This window comes from Melospiza georgiana, chromosome 9 (assembly GCF_028018845.1).
Source record: "Melospiza georgiana isolate bMelGeo1 chromosome 9, bMelGeo1.pri, whole genome shotgun sequence".
NCBI classification, from domain to species: Eukaryota; Metazoa; Chordata; class Aves; order Passeriformes; family Passerellidae; genus Melospiza; species Melospiza georgiana.
The window spans coordinates 7600485-7618387 of record NC_080438.1 but is presented as its reverse complement, the minus strand read 5'-3'; the positions used below and the strand labels follow the sequence as shown (position 1 = coordinate 7618387).

Sequence of the window (17903 nt, the reverse complement as noted above, 5' to 3'; positions counted from 1 at the left end):
TGTTATCAACTCATCTCCAAATCAATATAAAAATATTGATTCCATCAGGGCCATTTTACAGAATGGAATTGAACAGTAAAGTATAAACCTAAAGCCGTTTCAGAGCTGGGTGAACAAAGCTGTATTTCTGCTCCATAATGAGGACCAAAGCAGATTGAAGCACAGAACTGTTTAGGTTGGAAGAGACACCTAAGATCAGAGTCCAACCACGGCCCAGCCCTGCCAAGGCCACCACTGACCCATGTCCCCAAATGCTACATCCACCCAGCTTTAAAATCCATCCAGGGGTGGGGATTCCACACCTGCCTTGGGCAGCTCTGCCAGGGATGGACAGTCTTTTCAGTAAAGGATTTTTTCCCAATATCAAACCTAAACCTTCCCTGATGCAACTGGAGGCCATTCCCTCTCTTCCTATCCCCTGTTCCTGGGAGGAGAGCCCGACCCCCCGGCTGTCCCCTCCTGTCAGGAGTTGTGCAGAGACACAAGGTCCCCCTGAGCCTCCTTTGCTCCAGGCAGAGCCCCTTCCCAGCTCCCTCAGCCACTCCTCGTCAGACTGGTGCGTATCAATGGTTGTTAAAAACCTGGCCAAAAGCTGTTCTTTAAGACCATTTCGAATGCAGTTTTAACCCTGAACGCCCCTTAGCAAGAGGGAAAAAAAACCAAACACCAGGAAGAGAAAAAAATTTTAAAATTATATATAAATATATATATATACTCCAGGAGACAAAACGAGACAAACACCGCTCAGATCCCACTGCACGCCCGTTCCCAGCCCCTCCCGGCCTCACAGCCCCCAGGGAACCCCCGAGAGCCTGTGGAAGACAGAACCGCGCTCCGCGCTGTGCCCGCGCTGCCTCCCCCAGCACAGGGACCGTGGGCCCGCCGGCCGCGCTCACCGCTGTCCACCTTGAAGCGCTCATGGCGGGCCCGCAGCCCGTCGATCTCGCCCTGCTGGTCACCCAGGAAGCGCTCCAGCTTGCCCTGCACGGCGCGGGGCAGCTTGGCGAGCTCGGCCCGCTCCAGGAGCTGCTGCAGCACGGCCGCCATGGCTCCGGCACAGCGCCGCCCGCCGCCGGCCGCGCTTCCGCTTCCGCCACGGCCGCGCCATCATGGGAGTGGCGGCAGAGCCGCGGCAGCGCCACAGCCGGGACAGGAGACTGCACGGCCTCGTCGCCATGAGGGATAGAGGAGCTTCATCCATGCTACAGGACAGGAGCTGTCTGTGCTTCTGAGGTGCCCCGTGTGCCCGAGAGCTGCCAGGGGAGCGCGGCCGCTTCCGCCACTCCCAACATGGCGAAGCGGGGGCTGTATGCCCCCTTGCGCGCCCTTTTCCCGCGCTCCGCTATGCATTGCCGTGCGTCATCTCCCTGCACCGCGGCGCCTAGCGATGGCGTAATTGGCCACATCGGTGCTCGGCTGAGACCGGGGCGGCTGCAGAAACTGGGGATGTGCAAAGGCTGATCCTGGGGATGTGCAGGTACTGATCCATGGGGATGTGCAGGGGCTGGTCCATGGGGATGTGGGCGTGCTGATCCCCCCTGTGCAGGTACTGATCCTGGGGATGTGCAGAGGCTGATCCTGGGGATGTGCAGGTACTGATCCATGGGGGTGTGCAGGGGCTGATCCTGGGGATGTGGAGGTGCTGATCCATGGGGATGTGCAGGTACTGATCCATGGGGATGTGCAGGGGCTGATCCTGGGGATGTGCAGGTACTGATCCATGGGGATGTGCAGGTGCTGATCCATGGGGATGTGGAGGTGCTGATCCCCCCTGTGCAGGTACTGATCCATGGGGATGTGCAGGGGCTGATCCCCCCTGTGCAGGTGCTAATCCATGGGAATGTGGAAGTGCTGATCCATGGGGATGTGCAGGTGCTGATCCTCCCTGGGCAGGTGCTGATCTCTGGGGATGTGGAGGTGCTAATCCATGGGGATGTGGGGGTGATCCATGGGGATGTGGAGGTGCTGATCCATGGGGATGTGGAGGTGCTGATCCATGGGGATGTGCAGATGCTGATCCCCCCTGTGCAGGTACTGATCCATGGGGATGTGGAGGTGCTGATCCCTGGGGATTTGCGGTTGCTGATCCTGGCTCTGGGGGCATGAGTTGAGGTCTGTGAGCACCTTCCCTGTGGAGGTTCAGGATGCTCTTTGCTTCCTCACCCTGTGCTCTTGGGCTTCAGCTTTTTAATGCCTAATTCTTTGGGATAATGTTCTCCAGGCTTGAAGGGGTTTTCAGCCTAGCCCTACAGGGAAGGGAGAGGAGTCTGTGGCAGCCCAGGCTCATTGGAATGTGCACAGATGGTGTGCTCTGAGTGTTTGGGAATTGGAATGGAAGTGCTGTAGGACATGGTCAAGGACACGTGTGGAATTCAGCAAGTCACTGTGGGAATGGAACAGTGCATCCTTTAGAAGTATCATGCAGCAAGATACTTTTTCTTGAAGGCATTTCAAAATTCAAATCCTGGATTCAGTTTTGGGCCCCTCATGACAAGAAAGGTATGGAGGGGCTGGAGCATGTCCAGGGAAGGGAACGGAACTGGGGAAGGGGCTGGAGCGCCAGGAGGGGCTGAGGGAGCTGGGAAGGGGCTCAGCCTGGAGAAAAGGAGGCTCAGGGGGGACCTTGTGGCTCTGCACAACTCCTGACAGGAGGGGACAGCCAGGGGGGTCAGGCTGTGCTCTCAGGAACAGGGACAGGAGGAGAGGAAAAGGCTTCCAGTTGCGTCAGGGAAGGTTCAGGTTTGATATTTGGAAAAATCCTTTACTGAAAGGGTTGTCCAGCCCTGGCAGAGCTGCCCAGGATAGGGGTACAGTCCCCATCCCTGGATGGATTTTAAAGCCATGTGGATGTAGCAGTTGGGGACATGGGTCAGTAGTGGCCTTGGGGAATGGTTGGACTCAATGACCTTGCAGGGTTTTTTCGATCAAACAGTTCTAAAGGATCTTTGTCTGAGACTTGTTCTCCTGTACCCATTGCAGTGTATGTACCCTCTTTCACTTAGTGCATTGTGTGTTTTGTAGGTTGGAACTACAACAGCTCACTTAAACCTGGAGCCATGGGTAGAACTTACCTTGTGGAGGAAGGGATTGGGCAGTACCTGACAGAGCTCAGCACAAAGGTGAAGCCATATGTCACTGGCCTGTTGATAGGGCAGGTAAGGGTGGGATTGTCCTTCCATTCATTCCTGTGAGCTGGGGAAACCCCTGTTCAGCAGTCTCAAGGTGTGTTTGCTTCTGTTCATGTTCTGGCAAGTGCTCCCCCCAACGGGACTATGTCATCAGGGCTGTGCGAACTCCTCCCAAGGAGCAGCAGCAGGAGGAGAGCCTGGGCCCTCCCAAACTGGCATCCCTGGATGAGGAGTGGATCACCACACATGCCAGTCAGGTGAGAACTCACCCTGGGGATGGCAAAGGGTGGGAGGAACAGGAGGGAAATAAGATGGATACAAAGGATCTCGCCACTTGTGTCCTGTCAAAGTGACAGAGCCTTCCTAACCATGCTGGGCACAGGTGTTTTAAACCAGAAATACCCTTAATGTTTTCAGGTTTATTGGTGAAAGAACACTTGTTATTACTGAAAGGAAAACACTTGCAGGATGTGTTCACTTACAGGGTCCTGTAAGTGAAAACCAGTCTCCCTTAGTTCACTTCTGCTATTGGTGCAGAGTTGTCTCACCGGTGGTTTTTGATATCTCAAGTTACATGGTTTCTAGATTGCCAATCCTGTTAGTAAATGTTCATTTTTATTTTCAAGGTGTCCAGAATGCTCCCTGGAGGGTTGCTGGTCCTTGGTGTGTTTATGATTGCAACTCCAGAGCTGGCTAAAGATGGTCAAAATGCTCTGCGCAAGGTAAGCACAGTTCCTGCTGGGAGCGCAGCAGCATCCTTGGCTCTGTGTGTGAGTAATTGCCTCTCATTGGCCTGACCAAAATACAGCAGTTTTGTTGCTTTATGTCACAAATGTTGTGCTTTGATGTGTGGGTTTGAGACTGGAACCTCAGAAATCCCTGTCCTGTGGGACACTATTTGTTGACCTCCTGATTGTTACTGCAATAGCAAATCTGAATTTCCTTTTACTGGGTTTGTCTGTATTTAGTGGATGTGGACATTCTGGCTTAGGGAAAACATCCTCAAAGTTTATATTAAGCTAAATCTTTGTTGCTTATAAAGCCACATAAAGGTACTAATGTTGTTAGCATGATAGCTTTCTTTGTCTGAATAAAATCACTCAGTTTGGAGATGTTTACAGTAGTGAAAGACCTATTCTGATTCCTTTAAGAGAAACATCTTGTCTAGAACGTGTGCACTTGACTGAAGGGTGTGGAATTAAATTTAAAATACTCAAAACTATCTGGTAGACTTAAAATGCATTTTTGTTACAGTATTGGGGCATCTACTGCCATATTTGGTTTCTGTGCTGAAAACGTATGTTCATTTTGTCATTTTTCTAACATAGTCATGGTCAGTGATTTAAGCATGAGCAGGTTTGGAAGCCTGAGATCCAAGAGTCAATTTTGGCAGTTCAGTGTAATTGCATCTAAGTTATGTAATGAAACTGGTAGCTGGCTAAAAAAGGTGAGCTGTGTCCAGGTGACCAGTGATAGCAGAATTAAAAATTGGGGGGGGGATTTGTGTTTTATAATTAGTAGCTCTTTTGCACAGCCTTTCTGACCCAGCTGATAGGCACAAAACTGTAATATGTATCTGTAAGGACAAAAGCATACAGGTTGGCCATGTGAATGTATACTGCTTGCTTTGGTTTATAAGGGAACTAAATTAAAATTTAACAAGCCTCTTTCATTTTGGTAAAAAGTGCCTCTGAATCCCTGTTGGATTTTCTTTTTATGTGACATTTTGGTGACGTGTAAGCTGTGTTTCCTGCTCATACATAATTTTGATATTGCTTTGACTTAAAATTCTAGCACAAGACTATTTTCCAGGAGTTATAGTGAATATTTTTTCAATTTATTTTTGGTCTTTAGCTAATCTTCTCAGTGGAAAAGTCCTTGAGTAAAAGAAGGCTCTGGAAACCTGCTGAGGAGGAGGTCTCAGACAGAGCAGCGCTTCAAATCTGTTCTGCTACAAAAAAGTATCCTTTATGAGCAAGGTTTATTGACTGAGGCTGCTCTCCCAACCTCTTTTATCCAGTTACTGCTGAATAAATAAGAATTAGGGAGGAGAAGGCTGTTTAAGTTCCACTAGACATGTATAAGTTGATATAATGAAGTTTTCTGGTTAGCTGTGGTTAAGACTATTGACCCTTTTATCCTTGCAAAATTACCATCATTTTTTATGAGGTCTGTCTGTGTGACAACATCAAATGACACCTTTCCCAGTCAATCTTGACTTGCATAAACTGAAAAAAACATCCTAAATTACTGTTTGGCTTTTTGAATTGCTGTTACCAGTGGTGCTTGCATGGAATTGGGGCAGCAGCAAACCTGTGGGATCAATGCTAGAGCTGCAGCAGAATGCAGAAGCTGTTGGTAATGACATAATACAAGGAGAGAAAGCAAGGATTTTTCTCTGAGGGGAGAGAGAGATGAGGACAAATTAAAAATTGATGCCTTGGTGCTTTTCCTGTCAATACATATTGATCTTAATTTGTTTGTAGAGATGGCATCGCTGTGGTAGTTGGAGATTACGGGAAAATGTTTTCCCACTTTTTTACACTTTTCCCACTTTTTTACACTGATGAAAGGTGAGAACTTGCTGCCGAGCATAAATTAGCACAACAAGGAAGTTTAGTAGAGGGCTAAGTTAATTGTGGATTGTTCTTATTTGCTCCCTTGCTTTTCACTGGGTCTTTTTCTTTAAGTAGCACAGAGTAGTTTGCCGAACCTACGATGTGCAGGACCCCAAGGTAAGCTCATCCAGCTTTTAATGCATGGCAAGGAATGCTAAACCCCCCAAAAGCCTCAATACAGTGCTTTGGGTAGATGCTTTATGGCTTTTCCTTTGTGCTCTCAGAGTTCAGCTAAACCAGCAGACTGGAAGTACCAGAATGCTCTGACTGCCTCCTGGGTGGCTTTGGGCTGCACAGTAAATGTGAACATCCACATTCCACTTCTTGCTACTTCCCCCAACCATGACCTGGAGAAGAACACCAAGGTAACTCACTGCCTGCCCTGGTTCCTACACACCAGTAACCACACTCATTTCTCTGCTGAAAATTAAATAAGAAAGAGTTGAACAGTGCAGAAGAGGAGTAGGACTAATCAGTGGAGAATGATTAGCAATTATTCATCTTTTAAATGTAACTCTTCTGCTGTGCTCAGTGAGAAATTTCCTTTGTTCAAAATTATGTAATAATGGTCATGAGTATCCCAGGTAACTTCTCTGGTGCCTCACCTGGTGAAAGGTTACACCCAATTTGTGCTGGACTATGGGATGGTTTCGCCATGAGTTGGCTTTCAATGGGCTGCAACCCTCTCTGCAACCCCCAAATCCTTGGGGTGACACTTCAGTATTTTGCAATGCTTGTTTCTTAATTTGTTCTGAATGTGGTCCATTTAAGGTTTACCTTTGGGAAAACACAGGTTTTTCATTTTAAAACTCTCTCAGAGTAAGTATTTAAACATTTAAACTTCTATAAGTTTCAGCATGGAACTGTCCAACCCTTCAGTGAAATTCATTAATTCTTTCCTCTTTCTTATGGTTATTTTGTGTTTTCACTTCTTTTAAAGAATGGGTTAAACCGATGGTCAAAGCAGATAGAAGACAGTGTTTTTCTGATCAATGGCCAAGTTAAAGATGAGGATTCAGAACTGCTGGAAGGGCAGGTGAGTACCAAACAAGAAGGAATTGAGCTCTAATAGATGTATGGTTGGAACCTTTGTGTGACAGAGCATTGAATGAGACATCTCCTGTGCAGTGTTTGTTGGTCTGATTGGCTGTTCCAGGCAACCAACACACAGAGCTGTCATTCCTGCAGCCTGCCTCTCCCTCCTGGGCAGTGTGAATGCAGTAATTATGTGTGAAATGACTGAAATGTTTCTATTACAGAGTGAGGTGTGAATGTGGGTGATGACATTTCAAAGACCTACTTTCAGTCACCTTGATGATTGATTCATTCATCTCTCCTTTTAGTTTTCTAGTTCTATTCTCTTGGTTGGTTTCTAAGTGCTATTTTTCCCTCTCAAAGGCTATAAACTAGGGAACACTCTATACCATTGTGACCAGACTGCCTCAGGCACTTTTTTTTCCTGTTTCGTGACACAAAGAATTTTTTTCCCCTCAGAAAAAGTTCAGAGGAAATACTCAGCCCAGCACTCAGATTTCTGATGTCAAGGTTCTGACACAGCTGGTAAGTTTTCAGTGGTTTGCAAAGTATAAGCTTGCCTTTAAATTATAAAATAGAGCAAAAAATAAAATAACAAGATTCTGAATTATTGTCTAGAAATCTTGCTCACTTATTCCTAAGACTTTTTTCCCTCCTGGATATTGAATATGAAACTGATTGTCAACAGATCTGCATATTTTGTGCCTTTAGAAATTCTTGTGGTGAGATAACCATGTTGTCCATGAATTGCATAGGATAACTGAAAGATTGGAAAACAGGTTCTGGAAAAGAAGTCCTGTGACTAATTCCTTTGGTAGTAGGATACCTGTAGGTACCTGTGTACATTGATTTCAAGTGACTTTGTATCTGAATTCAGAGTCACCCCCACACTTCAAAGCACAGCTTGCCCTGGCTAGCTTGGACATTCACTTGGATGCTTTTGTCAGAAGCTCAGCTGCCAGCTCTGGATTAAGGCGTAGATCCCGTGAGCTGAATCATCATCTGGAGCGCTGGATCTATGTCAGGAGCTTCCTCCCTACCTGAGTTGTGAAGAACTGTGAATTTGGTGCCCCAGTCTAGGTCCTGAAGTGCAAATGTGTCCAGGCCTTGTTTCATAGCCTTTTGTGTTTTGTCAGAAGGTTCCTGGATTCTCAAAATTATGTTCAGCAAAGCTGGAAGTGTTTCCAATGCCATTTTAAAGTCTCCATGAGTATCTCAGCTTCTTTTGTTGTTACTGTCTATTACATTGAAGTGAATTGCTGCAGGGAGAGGAAAACTTTTTCTGGCAGAAGTGGTTTGTGCAGTTGGTGAGGAAGTTGTGCATCCCAGTGTTTCCAGGTGTTGTCCTGGAGTGCTTCATGCTCACACTCATTGTTGTGGTAATTAGGGAGAGCATTTCTAGGCAACAGTTTGATGCAGCTCTCAGTGTGACCATGTGTATAATTTGTTACTGACTGATGGGATGACTCCCAGCACACCCTGGGTTACGCTGATTATAGCAAACATGAAAACGTCATTGTTTTACAAAAGCCTGTAAAAGACTTAACAGTTGCAATGCTGTCATTTGCCACAAGACTGGAAAGTTTTAAAATCTCCTAGACACAAGTGTTTGAAACACCTGGAGAGATAAACACATTTGCCACAATAGAAAAGAGAAGAAGAACCAAACGAATAACTAAAAATAAAATAAAATTATGAGGGAAACAGCTTGTGTGTGAGCACCTGCTGTTGGTTTGGTGGTTCTGGTTTTAGTGACACTGCTGCAAGGGCCTGGGATAAAGGTGTATGTGTTTGTCCCTCAGTGCCAGGGTGCCAGCCCCAGGTCCACGGCGACGGTGCAGGTGTGCAGTGGCTCCATCAACCTGCGGGGGGCTGTGAAATGCAGAGCCTACATCCACAGCAACAAGCCCAAGGTTAAAGAGGCCATTCAGGTACCGAGCAGGGTCTTGGTCCATCAGAAACATTCTCCTGGAACACCTGGGACTTGGCATACTGGTTTTCCTTTGCCAGAACTGGGGTCAAAGTTATTTTAGAAACCATCTGTGTGGGGTTAGTTAGTTTTTCTCTTCTAGAGGAATATATGTGATGTGTGTAAGGCTGGGCTCTGGGGAGGCTTTGCACAAATTGACCAAGGGATTAGGCTTTGAAGAATTCTCTTTAAAAAAGGTTGCAGACTGTAATATTAAATATTGTAGAGGTAAAATTCAGATTTACTTGCTTAGTAATTTATTTTTTTCCCTCACTGAGTCATTGCCTTGTGATTATTTTTGTTTGGCTTTACTGATAAATATCTAGAAGTTGTTCGTTCTTATCCTAGCAATCCTAAAAATTTCCTCAGCTTTTCATTTTTGTTTTGTGGTTTTCCTTCTTGATACCAATTCTTTTGATGTTAGCTTTTTTCTATTATTAAATTATTATTTACTAGTTTGAAAATTTTCTGGGAAATTTTTACTAGTTTTTATTTTCTGGGAAAATAAAATATTTACTAGTTTTTTTACTAAAATACTACTAAAATATTTTACTAGTAAAATATTTACTAGTTTTTCTTTTCTGGGAAAAAAACTATTATTTCATCATGGGTTTAACATATGGGGTTTCTTTGTTTATTTCTTCCTGGTTAAAAGCTTTGCAAATAGTTTTGATTTTGCAAATGGTTTTGCTATTCCTGATGATTTCACTGTGTCCTTGCAGGCTTTGAAAAGAGACATAATAAACACATTGAGTGATCGGTGTGAAATATTGTTTGAAGATCTGATTTTAAATGAAGGACCTCAGAAAAAAAGTAAGAAATTAAAAAAAAACAAACAAGAAAACCCAAAGCCACTAACTTGTACTTGCAGTGAATTTTGGTGGTTGTAGAAAATTGTGTTATAGTGAAGTTCCAATATGGTTCGAGCAGAATAAAAAGGAGAAGGTATAGTTGCTGCTTGTCAGCCTTGACTTTTTCTTAAATCTGGAATTTTTTTTGTCAGGTTTGTGTCCTTTGCCATCACAGTTCCTGTGACCACAATATGGAATCCCAGCTTCTTCCTCACTCATCAGATATTTTGTGATTTTCAAACTTCTGTAGTTGAAACTCTTGTCTCTGAAGTTCCAACTGTACCTTGCACACTTTAAGTTTTTATTTATAATTTTTTTTTAAATACATGTATGGTCTTCCTATTAATATTGATGTGTGTTAAAACTTGATAGAGACCAGATCTCTGAGCTTATGCTGGGACTCTTTAAACTCCTTTAAGTCAGTGCAGTGGTGTCGTTGCCTTAAACCAAAAAGGAGTTAATTGACAAATCAATGGGAATGTCTTGGGCAGAGGGAGCCTTTTCCATTGCAGGTAGTTCTGAGTCCCCTCTCTAGGTGGCAGCCGAGCTTTGTGGCTCTGTGTGACACCTCTGCAGTCCTGAGTGCTGCTGAAATCCTGCTCCTCGGGGAGCTCTTACCTGCAGCCTCTCCCTGAGCCCTCCTGCAAGTCATTCTGAACAGGAAAAAAGCTCTGCTTTCTGTTTTATGATCTGTTTGGAGCTGCCCTGGGTATTTCTGGAGAGACTAATAATGTAAGGACATAAATCCATAGAATAGCAGCCCACTAAGCCAGGCATGTTTGAAAGCAGGGTTTACACAGAGACCTTGAGCTCTTTTGCAATGACTTTATCTTGTGCTCAGAGATTATGGAGGGATCTTATCATAACTGTCAAGGCTTTTATTGGGGTGGTATTTCTCCCTCTTTCCTTTTAGGTTTTGGGAGGGAATATCATGTCCTGCCTCAGAGACTGTTTGTCCCAGTTGCTGGATCCAGTGTGATGCTCAGTGATTATAAGTTTGGTGATGAGGCTGCTGGAGAAATCCAGGAACGTTTTGTGGAGATGTTGGATCAGCCTGTGCAAGCTGAAGATATGCACATAGCTGAGGACATTAGCACAGGTAAATATCTGAGAGCTAGGGCAGGCTGGCTCAGGGGCCAGGAAAATGCTGATTAATGGCATAGGCCAGTTTTAGCCAGATATGGATAAAGTCAACTTACTTCACATGCAACTCTAAGCAATTATAACAATTCATTGCAGCTTAAATATATTGTGGAAAATGGTCCAATTTCTCACAGTTTATGTTTCTCTCTGAACAGACTTCTCTTTCCCCTCTCAAATATTTTGGTTTTTCAGTGCAGCCATGACTGCAGCCCATGAGCTGCTGTAGAAACACGAAGAGATGGTTAACCAAGGTTTGTATGTGCCATTGTGCCCATGAATTAGAGGGGATCCTTTATTGATAAATAAACTCTTAAAAAACATCCTCCAAAGCTTTATTTTTTTACATGAATATGTATGTTTACACCGTCAGTAGTTCATCTTTTTAGTGCTAAGCAGTTTTGAGACAAGTTAGAATAAGTTGAGTGATTTAGTAAAATCTACTGTTTTTTCACTACAGAATTAAAAACACTTAAAAATTTCTTCTGGCAAAACATTCATGTAGTCTGATGTGTCTTTCATGAAGTTTTCATGTGAAACCCGGTGTTTTAAAAAAAGCCAAATACCTTTCTTTACTCAGAGTGTTTTAATTTATGTACCAAATGCAGTGCCTAAACCTGAAGATTTGTGGGTTCAACCGAAATGAAAACAAAATTGAGAGCACTTTTCATTTTATACTGAATGTCTTACAAGTTTGTGGTCTGATTATGAGACTGCTATATTCCCTTTAATACAGATATTTTGACATAATCTAGTTACTGGATTCCTCTTTCGGAACATTTCTGGTCTATATAATTTCCTTTTGGGCTTTCTCCCTTGCAATGTTGATTTCAATGTGGATTTCAAATATGACATTGAAATGCACCTAAGAACATTTTCTGTGGTCTTATGGAAGACATTTTGCTCCCCTTTTTACCCCCCCCCTCAACATGCATATGAGCTACAGGTTCCAGTTTTGTAATTTAAAAAATAAAAAATCCAACACTAATTCTCACATTAAAACTATGAACACTTTTTGATGTTGGTATCTAGGGATAAAAACTGGGCAATGTAACCCTGACTTGCTGTGCAAGGTGAACTGTGAGTACTGATATTCACCTTGACTTGCATGTTAACTTGGAGGGGGTTTTGAGTTTCCTCATTTCAGAGTTAACCATAAATTCTTGTCTTTCTAAATGAATCAGCTCCTCCAGGCTTTACCTAGACCTGTTAGCTGTAACTGACTCATCCTTTTGAAGAGAAAGAGGTGTACAGGAACCTCAAGGAAAACAGGAAAGACAATAAAAATCTCTCTGGCATTATTAGAGTAACTTTAATACTCTTAAAACTAATTACTACTGAGCTTTAAGGAATCAGTGTAGCTTAGAGAAGCAAATGAGTATTGTTGTAGCAGGGGAGAGAGGTGTGGGAGGAGAGAGGTGATGATTCAGTTCAGCTTTATTGCTTATGTAAGGCTGTGTGAGCTGCAGGTACGAAGGAAACACCTTTCCACTCACAGCAGGGCATCCCAAAGATTAATGCCAACAATAAGTGTGAAGTGATGGCCACTAAAGGAGCTTGGGTGTTCTTGTAGTCTGCTGCTTGTAGAGTTAACTGAGGGGGATTTATATTCCTTTTCTTTGAAAGAAAGGCAAATTAAAAGTAGGTGTGTATTTTCTTTAAGAAAAGCCCCAAAGCCACAAATTGAAATAAATGCATTGAAGAGGAGAGGAAAAAACGTGCAAGGGGATTTTAGGAAAGCTTGGCCTTGTCCTGGTGACCACCATAAAGTTTGTCCATGGAATGGGCTCTGTTAATTGCAGTGATATCAATAATACTGACAGCACAGCACTGTTCATTCTAATAATTAAAGTTGAGGCATCGGTCACTTGTGGTTTATTAAAATCACAAGTTATTTATACACTTTTATCATACCAGGAAAGTCATTTTAGAAAGAGTCCTGTTAAATGCATACAAATGTTCTGCATTCTAAAAAAATCCCCCATTAATTATGGGATTTGATTTTTATTGTTGCTTTGGTATGAAATGTCTAAGTATTGCTGTGAACATGTTTTTGTGTTATAATGAGAGTTTGTGGTTTTTCTTGTGCAAAGGCTTTTGCAGTGCATCATTTTGGCTTGGGAAGCATGTGCTGTTTCTCTAAGCTTAGCTCTAACTTTGTTAATGATAGTCACTATTCAGTAATTGGTTTGTAGGGAACTTTGTCATCAGCCTTTCTGTTTGTGTCACAGTTCCTGTGATCTGAGGTACCTTCCTCAAATTAACTGGAAATGCTGTTCATACTGAGGTTCTGGGGAAAGTTTGCTGATAAAAAGAATTCTCTAAAATTCAAGAACACGAGCAGGCTTTTGAAATAATTTGAGGTTTTGTTCCCTTTTTTAAAATATGCACTTTAGAAGAAGAGGATCTAATCAGTATAGGCAAAAGATTTGTTTTGTAAGGAACTTCTAGTCAAAACATGAATTTTTGAGGTCAGTTTTATATGTTTACTGAACTTGGGGCTCTCCTGCTGTCTCCTGCAATTTGTGTCTTGACTCCATGTACAGATCTCCAGTGGGGACACCACTGGGTCATGCTTTAAAATTGCTGTGTGGAAAATAGAAAGTAAACTCCAAGCTATTTATAAGTGAAAGCTTTAAATAGCCCTAACACTGTAATTTCAAGGTATTCAGTGCTCTAATACAGCCAACTGAAAGCTCTGCATTTCTGATTGGCTTTACTAAATCCCTGCTCCTCCTTGGTGCAGGGGGTGGGCTGGTAAATACCCTGAGTGGATAGACAGAAATAAGACTTCAGCAGTGGTAATCTCTTCCCTATCTTGGTTAGGAAACTGAAGAATTAAAGATTCATCTAACTGGTACTAGAAGACATCTGCTATGAAAATTCTTTTGTGTGATTTTGCTGCTCTACATGCAAACCTTCTAGAATGTGATGGCATAAAGGCCTGTGGTAACTAAATAGCTCAAGGGTGGTTCTTTTTTTTTTCCCCTTTGTCTTCTTATTTTTTTCTAGGCAAGGAATGTGCAGCTGCCTTGATGTGCAGCTTCCAAAGGTCCCCTCAGCACAGGGAGGCACAAAGAAACCTCAAGTTAGAGGGCACAGACCATCCTACCTGCTCATCAAATATACAGCAGAAAGGAACCTGCTGGAGCTAGACTCCAGAGGTGGCCCAAAAATGCAGTCAGATTGTCCCAAAGTGGGATGTTTTACAGAATTCAAAACTCTGGACAGAAGTTCTCTTACTGTGCTAGTTAAAGATACTTACTGAAAACCTATATTTCAACAATTAATAACTACTCTCGCTGAAGACTTCTGCTCATTTTAGGCAGCTGAGGGAGTGTTTTTCTTGGCACAAAGAAAATTATCTAGCCATGGCCTCATTGAGGACTAGTGGGATTCAGGAATATTTGACGATTTCTCTTCAAAAAACACACTTTGCACTGAAATATTGTTATCTTGATTTCACATGGATGTGCTGCTGGCAGAGAGATCTCCAAGCAATGTCTTATATCTGTGTATCTCACTGTCCTGTTGAGTTTCATATCAAGCAGTGATTTCTCTGCTACTGTACATCCTGTACCAATGCAGTGGGTTTAGGGATAAAACCCCTAAAGACAGGTTTTAAAAGTTTGGGTGTTTTTGTGTAACAAGTCTTGTGCAAGCTTGATTTAAGGATATTTTGAAGACAATTATCCACATGACTCAACAGAAACAACCTTTCTGATCGTCTAGATTATCCATTTCCACCATAGCTAATGACAGAGAAAGTACTTCGTTTGCATATGAATCACACAGAGGATGTGCCTTATTACTCAAGCATGTAATTTGTGATTTATTGCTGATGGTCAGCCCCTCTGTGGAAATGGAGATCTGTTTTTATTCAGATTAGTGTCCCATGGCCTTCCCTGATATCTGGTTCTGCTGGGGGTTCCTTTGTCTCCAGAACAGTCTGTTAGGCTCCTTCTCTTATCTGAGCCTGCTTGTCTATTCTTCCCAGACACATCCAGCTCCCATTGCCATGACAAACACTGTCTTTCTGTTTGCTTGTGCAGAACATGCCTGTGGTTATAGATTCTGAATTGAAATCCAAATTTTTCGCAAGTCTTAGCAAACTCCTGAAAATGGGAATGCTTAAAAATGATGGCCCACAACCATCCAGCAGCTTTGTCACTGGAGAGTGTATGGTGTATTCCATGCTGGCTCAGAGAAGTTGGGCTGAAGGACTGGAGATTAATCCCCTTCTTTCTCTCCTGCCCCTCTAGCAAGCTGGATATAGCCCAGGGATTAGGGAGATCTTTGCAAAGGAAATAGATACAGGTTTGAGTCCCATCCGCCTGGAAATAGACTCAAGCTCTCTCACATCCTGGCTGGGCAGACTAAGGATTTAGTAATTCTTCCAAAGAGGAATGAGTCCTCAATGCCTGCTGTGAAAGGGTATTTTTAGGGGATCTTCAAAAAGGAATTTCTGTGGCTGGAAAAATGCATCCCTGGCTGTTGGGTAGGGAAGTGCTGCTGGGCTCATCCTCTCTGGTGTGGGATTTGCATGTACCCTGAGCATTGGGATAGATGGCTCTGAGGGGAACTTTGATCTTGGAAGGTGCTCAATGGTACATTTTGGTGGTTCCCTCTCACATATTCAAATTCTCCCCAGGCTATGCAAAGAGGGTTGGGAATGTTACTCTGGAAGAAGGGTGTGTAACATGAGTTTTGGAAGAGGAGCTCCTCCTGAAATGTATTTTGTCTCTTTAGTTTTACGCTTCCAGCCATACAGCATAGTTTAGCACTGTGCTATTGCTGTTGTACCACTTCTACTGCAATAAACTGGTTTTTTTCTACCATAAATACACTTTATAAAGTTGATGTGAATTTCTTGGCCTTTTGTATTAATTCACTGTAAAACACAACTGTTAATTTTCCCCTTCTTCCCTTGATTTCCATGCAGTTGATATTTGCCCAGTGGCTGACAGCCCGAGTGACACAGAACAGGCACAGCTGACAAAAGCAACGTTGCTGTTGAAGCTCCAACAAAATATGGGTATGTTCCTTCCCAGATTTTTGCTATGGCACTCCAGAAGCTGCAGTGGCCCCTTTCAGGACTGTTAGCTCCCATAGCATCCTAATTGTCAGCTCAGGAATTCAGGGAACACCAGCCACAGAAATTTCCATTGCAACTTCTCCATGGTGCTGCTCTCAGAGATCTGTCTACATTTAGTACAGCTCTCTTTGCTGTGGGGCTGCTTGTATTGAAATAATTACACTTTAATCAACAAAGCAGTTACTTCTGGATTCTATTAATTATTAGAAATAGAATATAGTAACTGGAAGATTAAATAGGAGCAGTAAATATGTGTTTGCTTTGAATGTAAAAATGTTTTCCCTTACATCATCACTGAGGTGTCTTGGGGTTTTCAGTGTGTCTCCTCAGCTGCATCAGTAATGAGCATGCTAATAAAAGTAGCTTTTGGGGTGGCTCTTTTTGGGATAGCTCTTTTTGTTTCTCCTTGTGCTCATTCCCCCTGGCCCACCCTCCCCTCCCTGCCTGCTGCTGCCTGTGCTGCCCTTCCCTCACTGCCTGTGTTCCCTCTGGATTTGGGGCTGGTTGTGGTACCCTTCCCTCACTGCCTGTGTTCTCTCTCTGAATTTAGGGCTGGTTCTGCTCTTCTCTCACTGCCTATGTTCTCTCTGGATTTAGGGCTGGTTGTGGTACCCTTCCCTCACTGCCTATGTTCTCTCTGGATTTAGGGCTGGTTCTGCTCTTCCCTCACTGTCTATGTTCTCTCTGGATTTAGGGTTGGTCGTGGCAGCCGCTGTCGCAGTCCTGGCGTCGATTTTCTCCTTCAACTACTTCAGTGATTGATCTCCAGTGATTAAACTCAAGCCACCACAGCTCCTGGGAAATGTTGGCCATTCAGAAGATGGAAATAGCTGGGGTTGATATATTAGTAATTAAGAATTGTTGTCTAAATCTCAGCAGGTAGATGTGCAATGTAAACTGTAATACTGTAAAATGTAATTCAGTTACCTTGTTCCATCATACACTTCCTAAATTAAATAGAATTATGCACTTAGAGAATCAAGTAGAGGGTGAATCAGGTTTACAAGAAACTAACCCTGTCTCTCTGTGTAAATGAATGATAATATTATTTTCTGGAGTGGTCCTTTAAACAAATGCAGAACCTTTTCTTCCTCCTGGCTCCTTTAATGTAAACTGCTACTCCTGGTGTTTCTCAGGGTACTGGTAAAACTTGTATAATGACCTGGTATGATAATTCCTGCTTTAAGGGTTCCTTTGCTAAGAGAAATCTTATTTTATTACAGTTAATTGGGGGAAAATTAGTTTTAGTAAAGCCAGCATTTCACCATAGGCATTGTTTTACATAATATTGGCTAGCTAGCATAAAATGTATACAAATAGTTTCTAAAAGTTTCAAGGCTAGACCAAGGCAGCCTGTAAATAGCTTGGTTCAAGAGTGGAGAACTCAGAAATCAATGAAATGCATGGCACTGCTGAGCTGTGTGTATGCTGCTGCCTTTGCCTCAGTGCCTCCTGATGAGGATTTCTCTGTCCAGCTCTAATACAATCATTGCTATCTTGGAATTTGAACTATTTCAGCAACAGTTACACCTAGGCAGGCCTTGTGGGTTATCTTGTAGATACAGACAAGTTATCAAAATTACTGCTAATCAGGATTTTTAGATTATAAGCAGAGAGCATTCCATGGTGAGAGATTCTCAGGTGGAATGAACTCTAGTAAGGCTAATAAAGATAATTTGTATTTGAAATATGATGTTTACTTGGACCTGAGCTACAACAGAAAAGAATTAACAGCATTTTAATACCAATGCAAATTTATTTTTTTGTTTGAAGGCAGTGGAACACAAAGAAAAAAAAATAAACCCTTTGATTCTAAAGCATAATCAAGTATGTACTGGGATACCTTTAATAAAGGCAACTCTGAGAAAGGTGTGTTGACTACTGTTGCCTCACTTGTGTATTCTGTTTTTACATGTTTGGAAAAAAGAGCTGCTTTTCTGAAAGACAGTGTTGATCTTCTGTGCTCAGCATTGCTCAAGGGGGGCCTCCTGGAGGAGGGTGGTGAGTGTTGTAATGGAGGCACTGGGTTCAGCTGCTGTGGGTTCTAGAATTGCTTTTATTCTGTGC

General features: G+C 43.1%; 2 protein-coding genes across 9 annotated transcripts in view; one reads left to right on the top strand and one right to left on the bottom strand.

The window, feature by feature from the left end:
- Nucleotides 1–1048, bottom strand: part of TPR (translocated promoter region, nuclear basket protein) — a 33461-nt gene extending 32413 nt beyond the window's left edge. For all 3 annotated transcript variants that reach the window (XM_058029975.1, XM_058029976.1, XM_058029977.1), the window contains exon 1: nucleotides 897–1048. In XM_058029975.1, coding sequence (XP_057885958.1) covers nucleotides 897–1047 — 151 coding nt within the window. In that variant the 5' untranslated portion in view covers nucleotide 1048. The remainder of the gene's footprint in view (nucleotides 1–896) is intronic.
- Nucleotides 1049–1390: 342 nt separating this feature from the next.
- On the top strand, nucleotides 1391–17704 carry ODR4 (odr-4 GPCR localization factor homolog). Of its 6 annotated transcripts, none has more exons than XM_058030559.1 (14): nucleotides 1391–1477; nucleotides 3022–3155; nucleotides 3254–3385; nucleotides 3755–3850; nucleotides 4983–5089; nucleotides 5827–5863; nucleotides 5971–6111; nucleotides 6687–6782; nucleotides 7241–7306; nucleotides 8584–8712; nucleotides 9473–9563; nucleotides 10515–10700; nucleotides 15684–15776; nucleotides 16531–17704. In XM_058030559.1, exons 2-14 carry the CDS (start codon nucleotides 3057–3059, stop codon nucleotides 16596–16598), a joined length of 1341 nt encoding a protein of 446 aa, XP_057886542.1. In that variant the 5' UTR covers nucleotides 1391–1477; nucleotides 3022–3056; the 3' UTR covers nucleotides 16599–17704. The 6 variants fall into 6 exon arrangements, with proteins under 6 accessions (XP_057886542.1, XP_057886546.1, XP_057886545.1 ...); XM_058030563.1 differs by lacking the exon at nucleotides 1391–1477 and adding an exon at nucleotides 1570–1592; XM_058030562.1 differs by lacking the exon at nucleotides 1391–1477 and adding an exon at nucleotides 1616–1639.
- The last annotated feature ends 199 nt before the right edge of the window (nucleotides 17705–17903 follow it).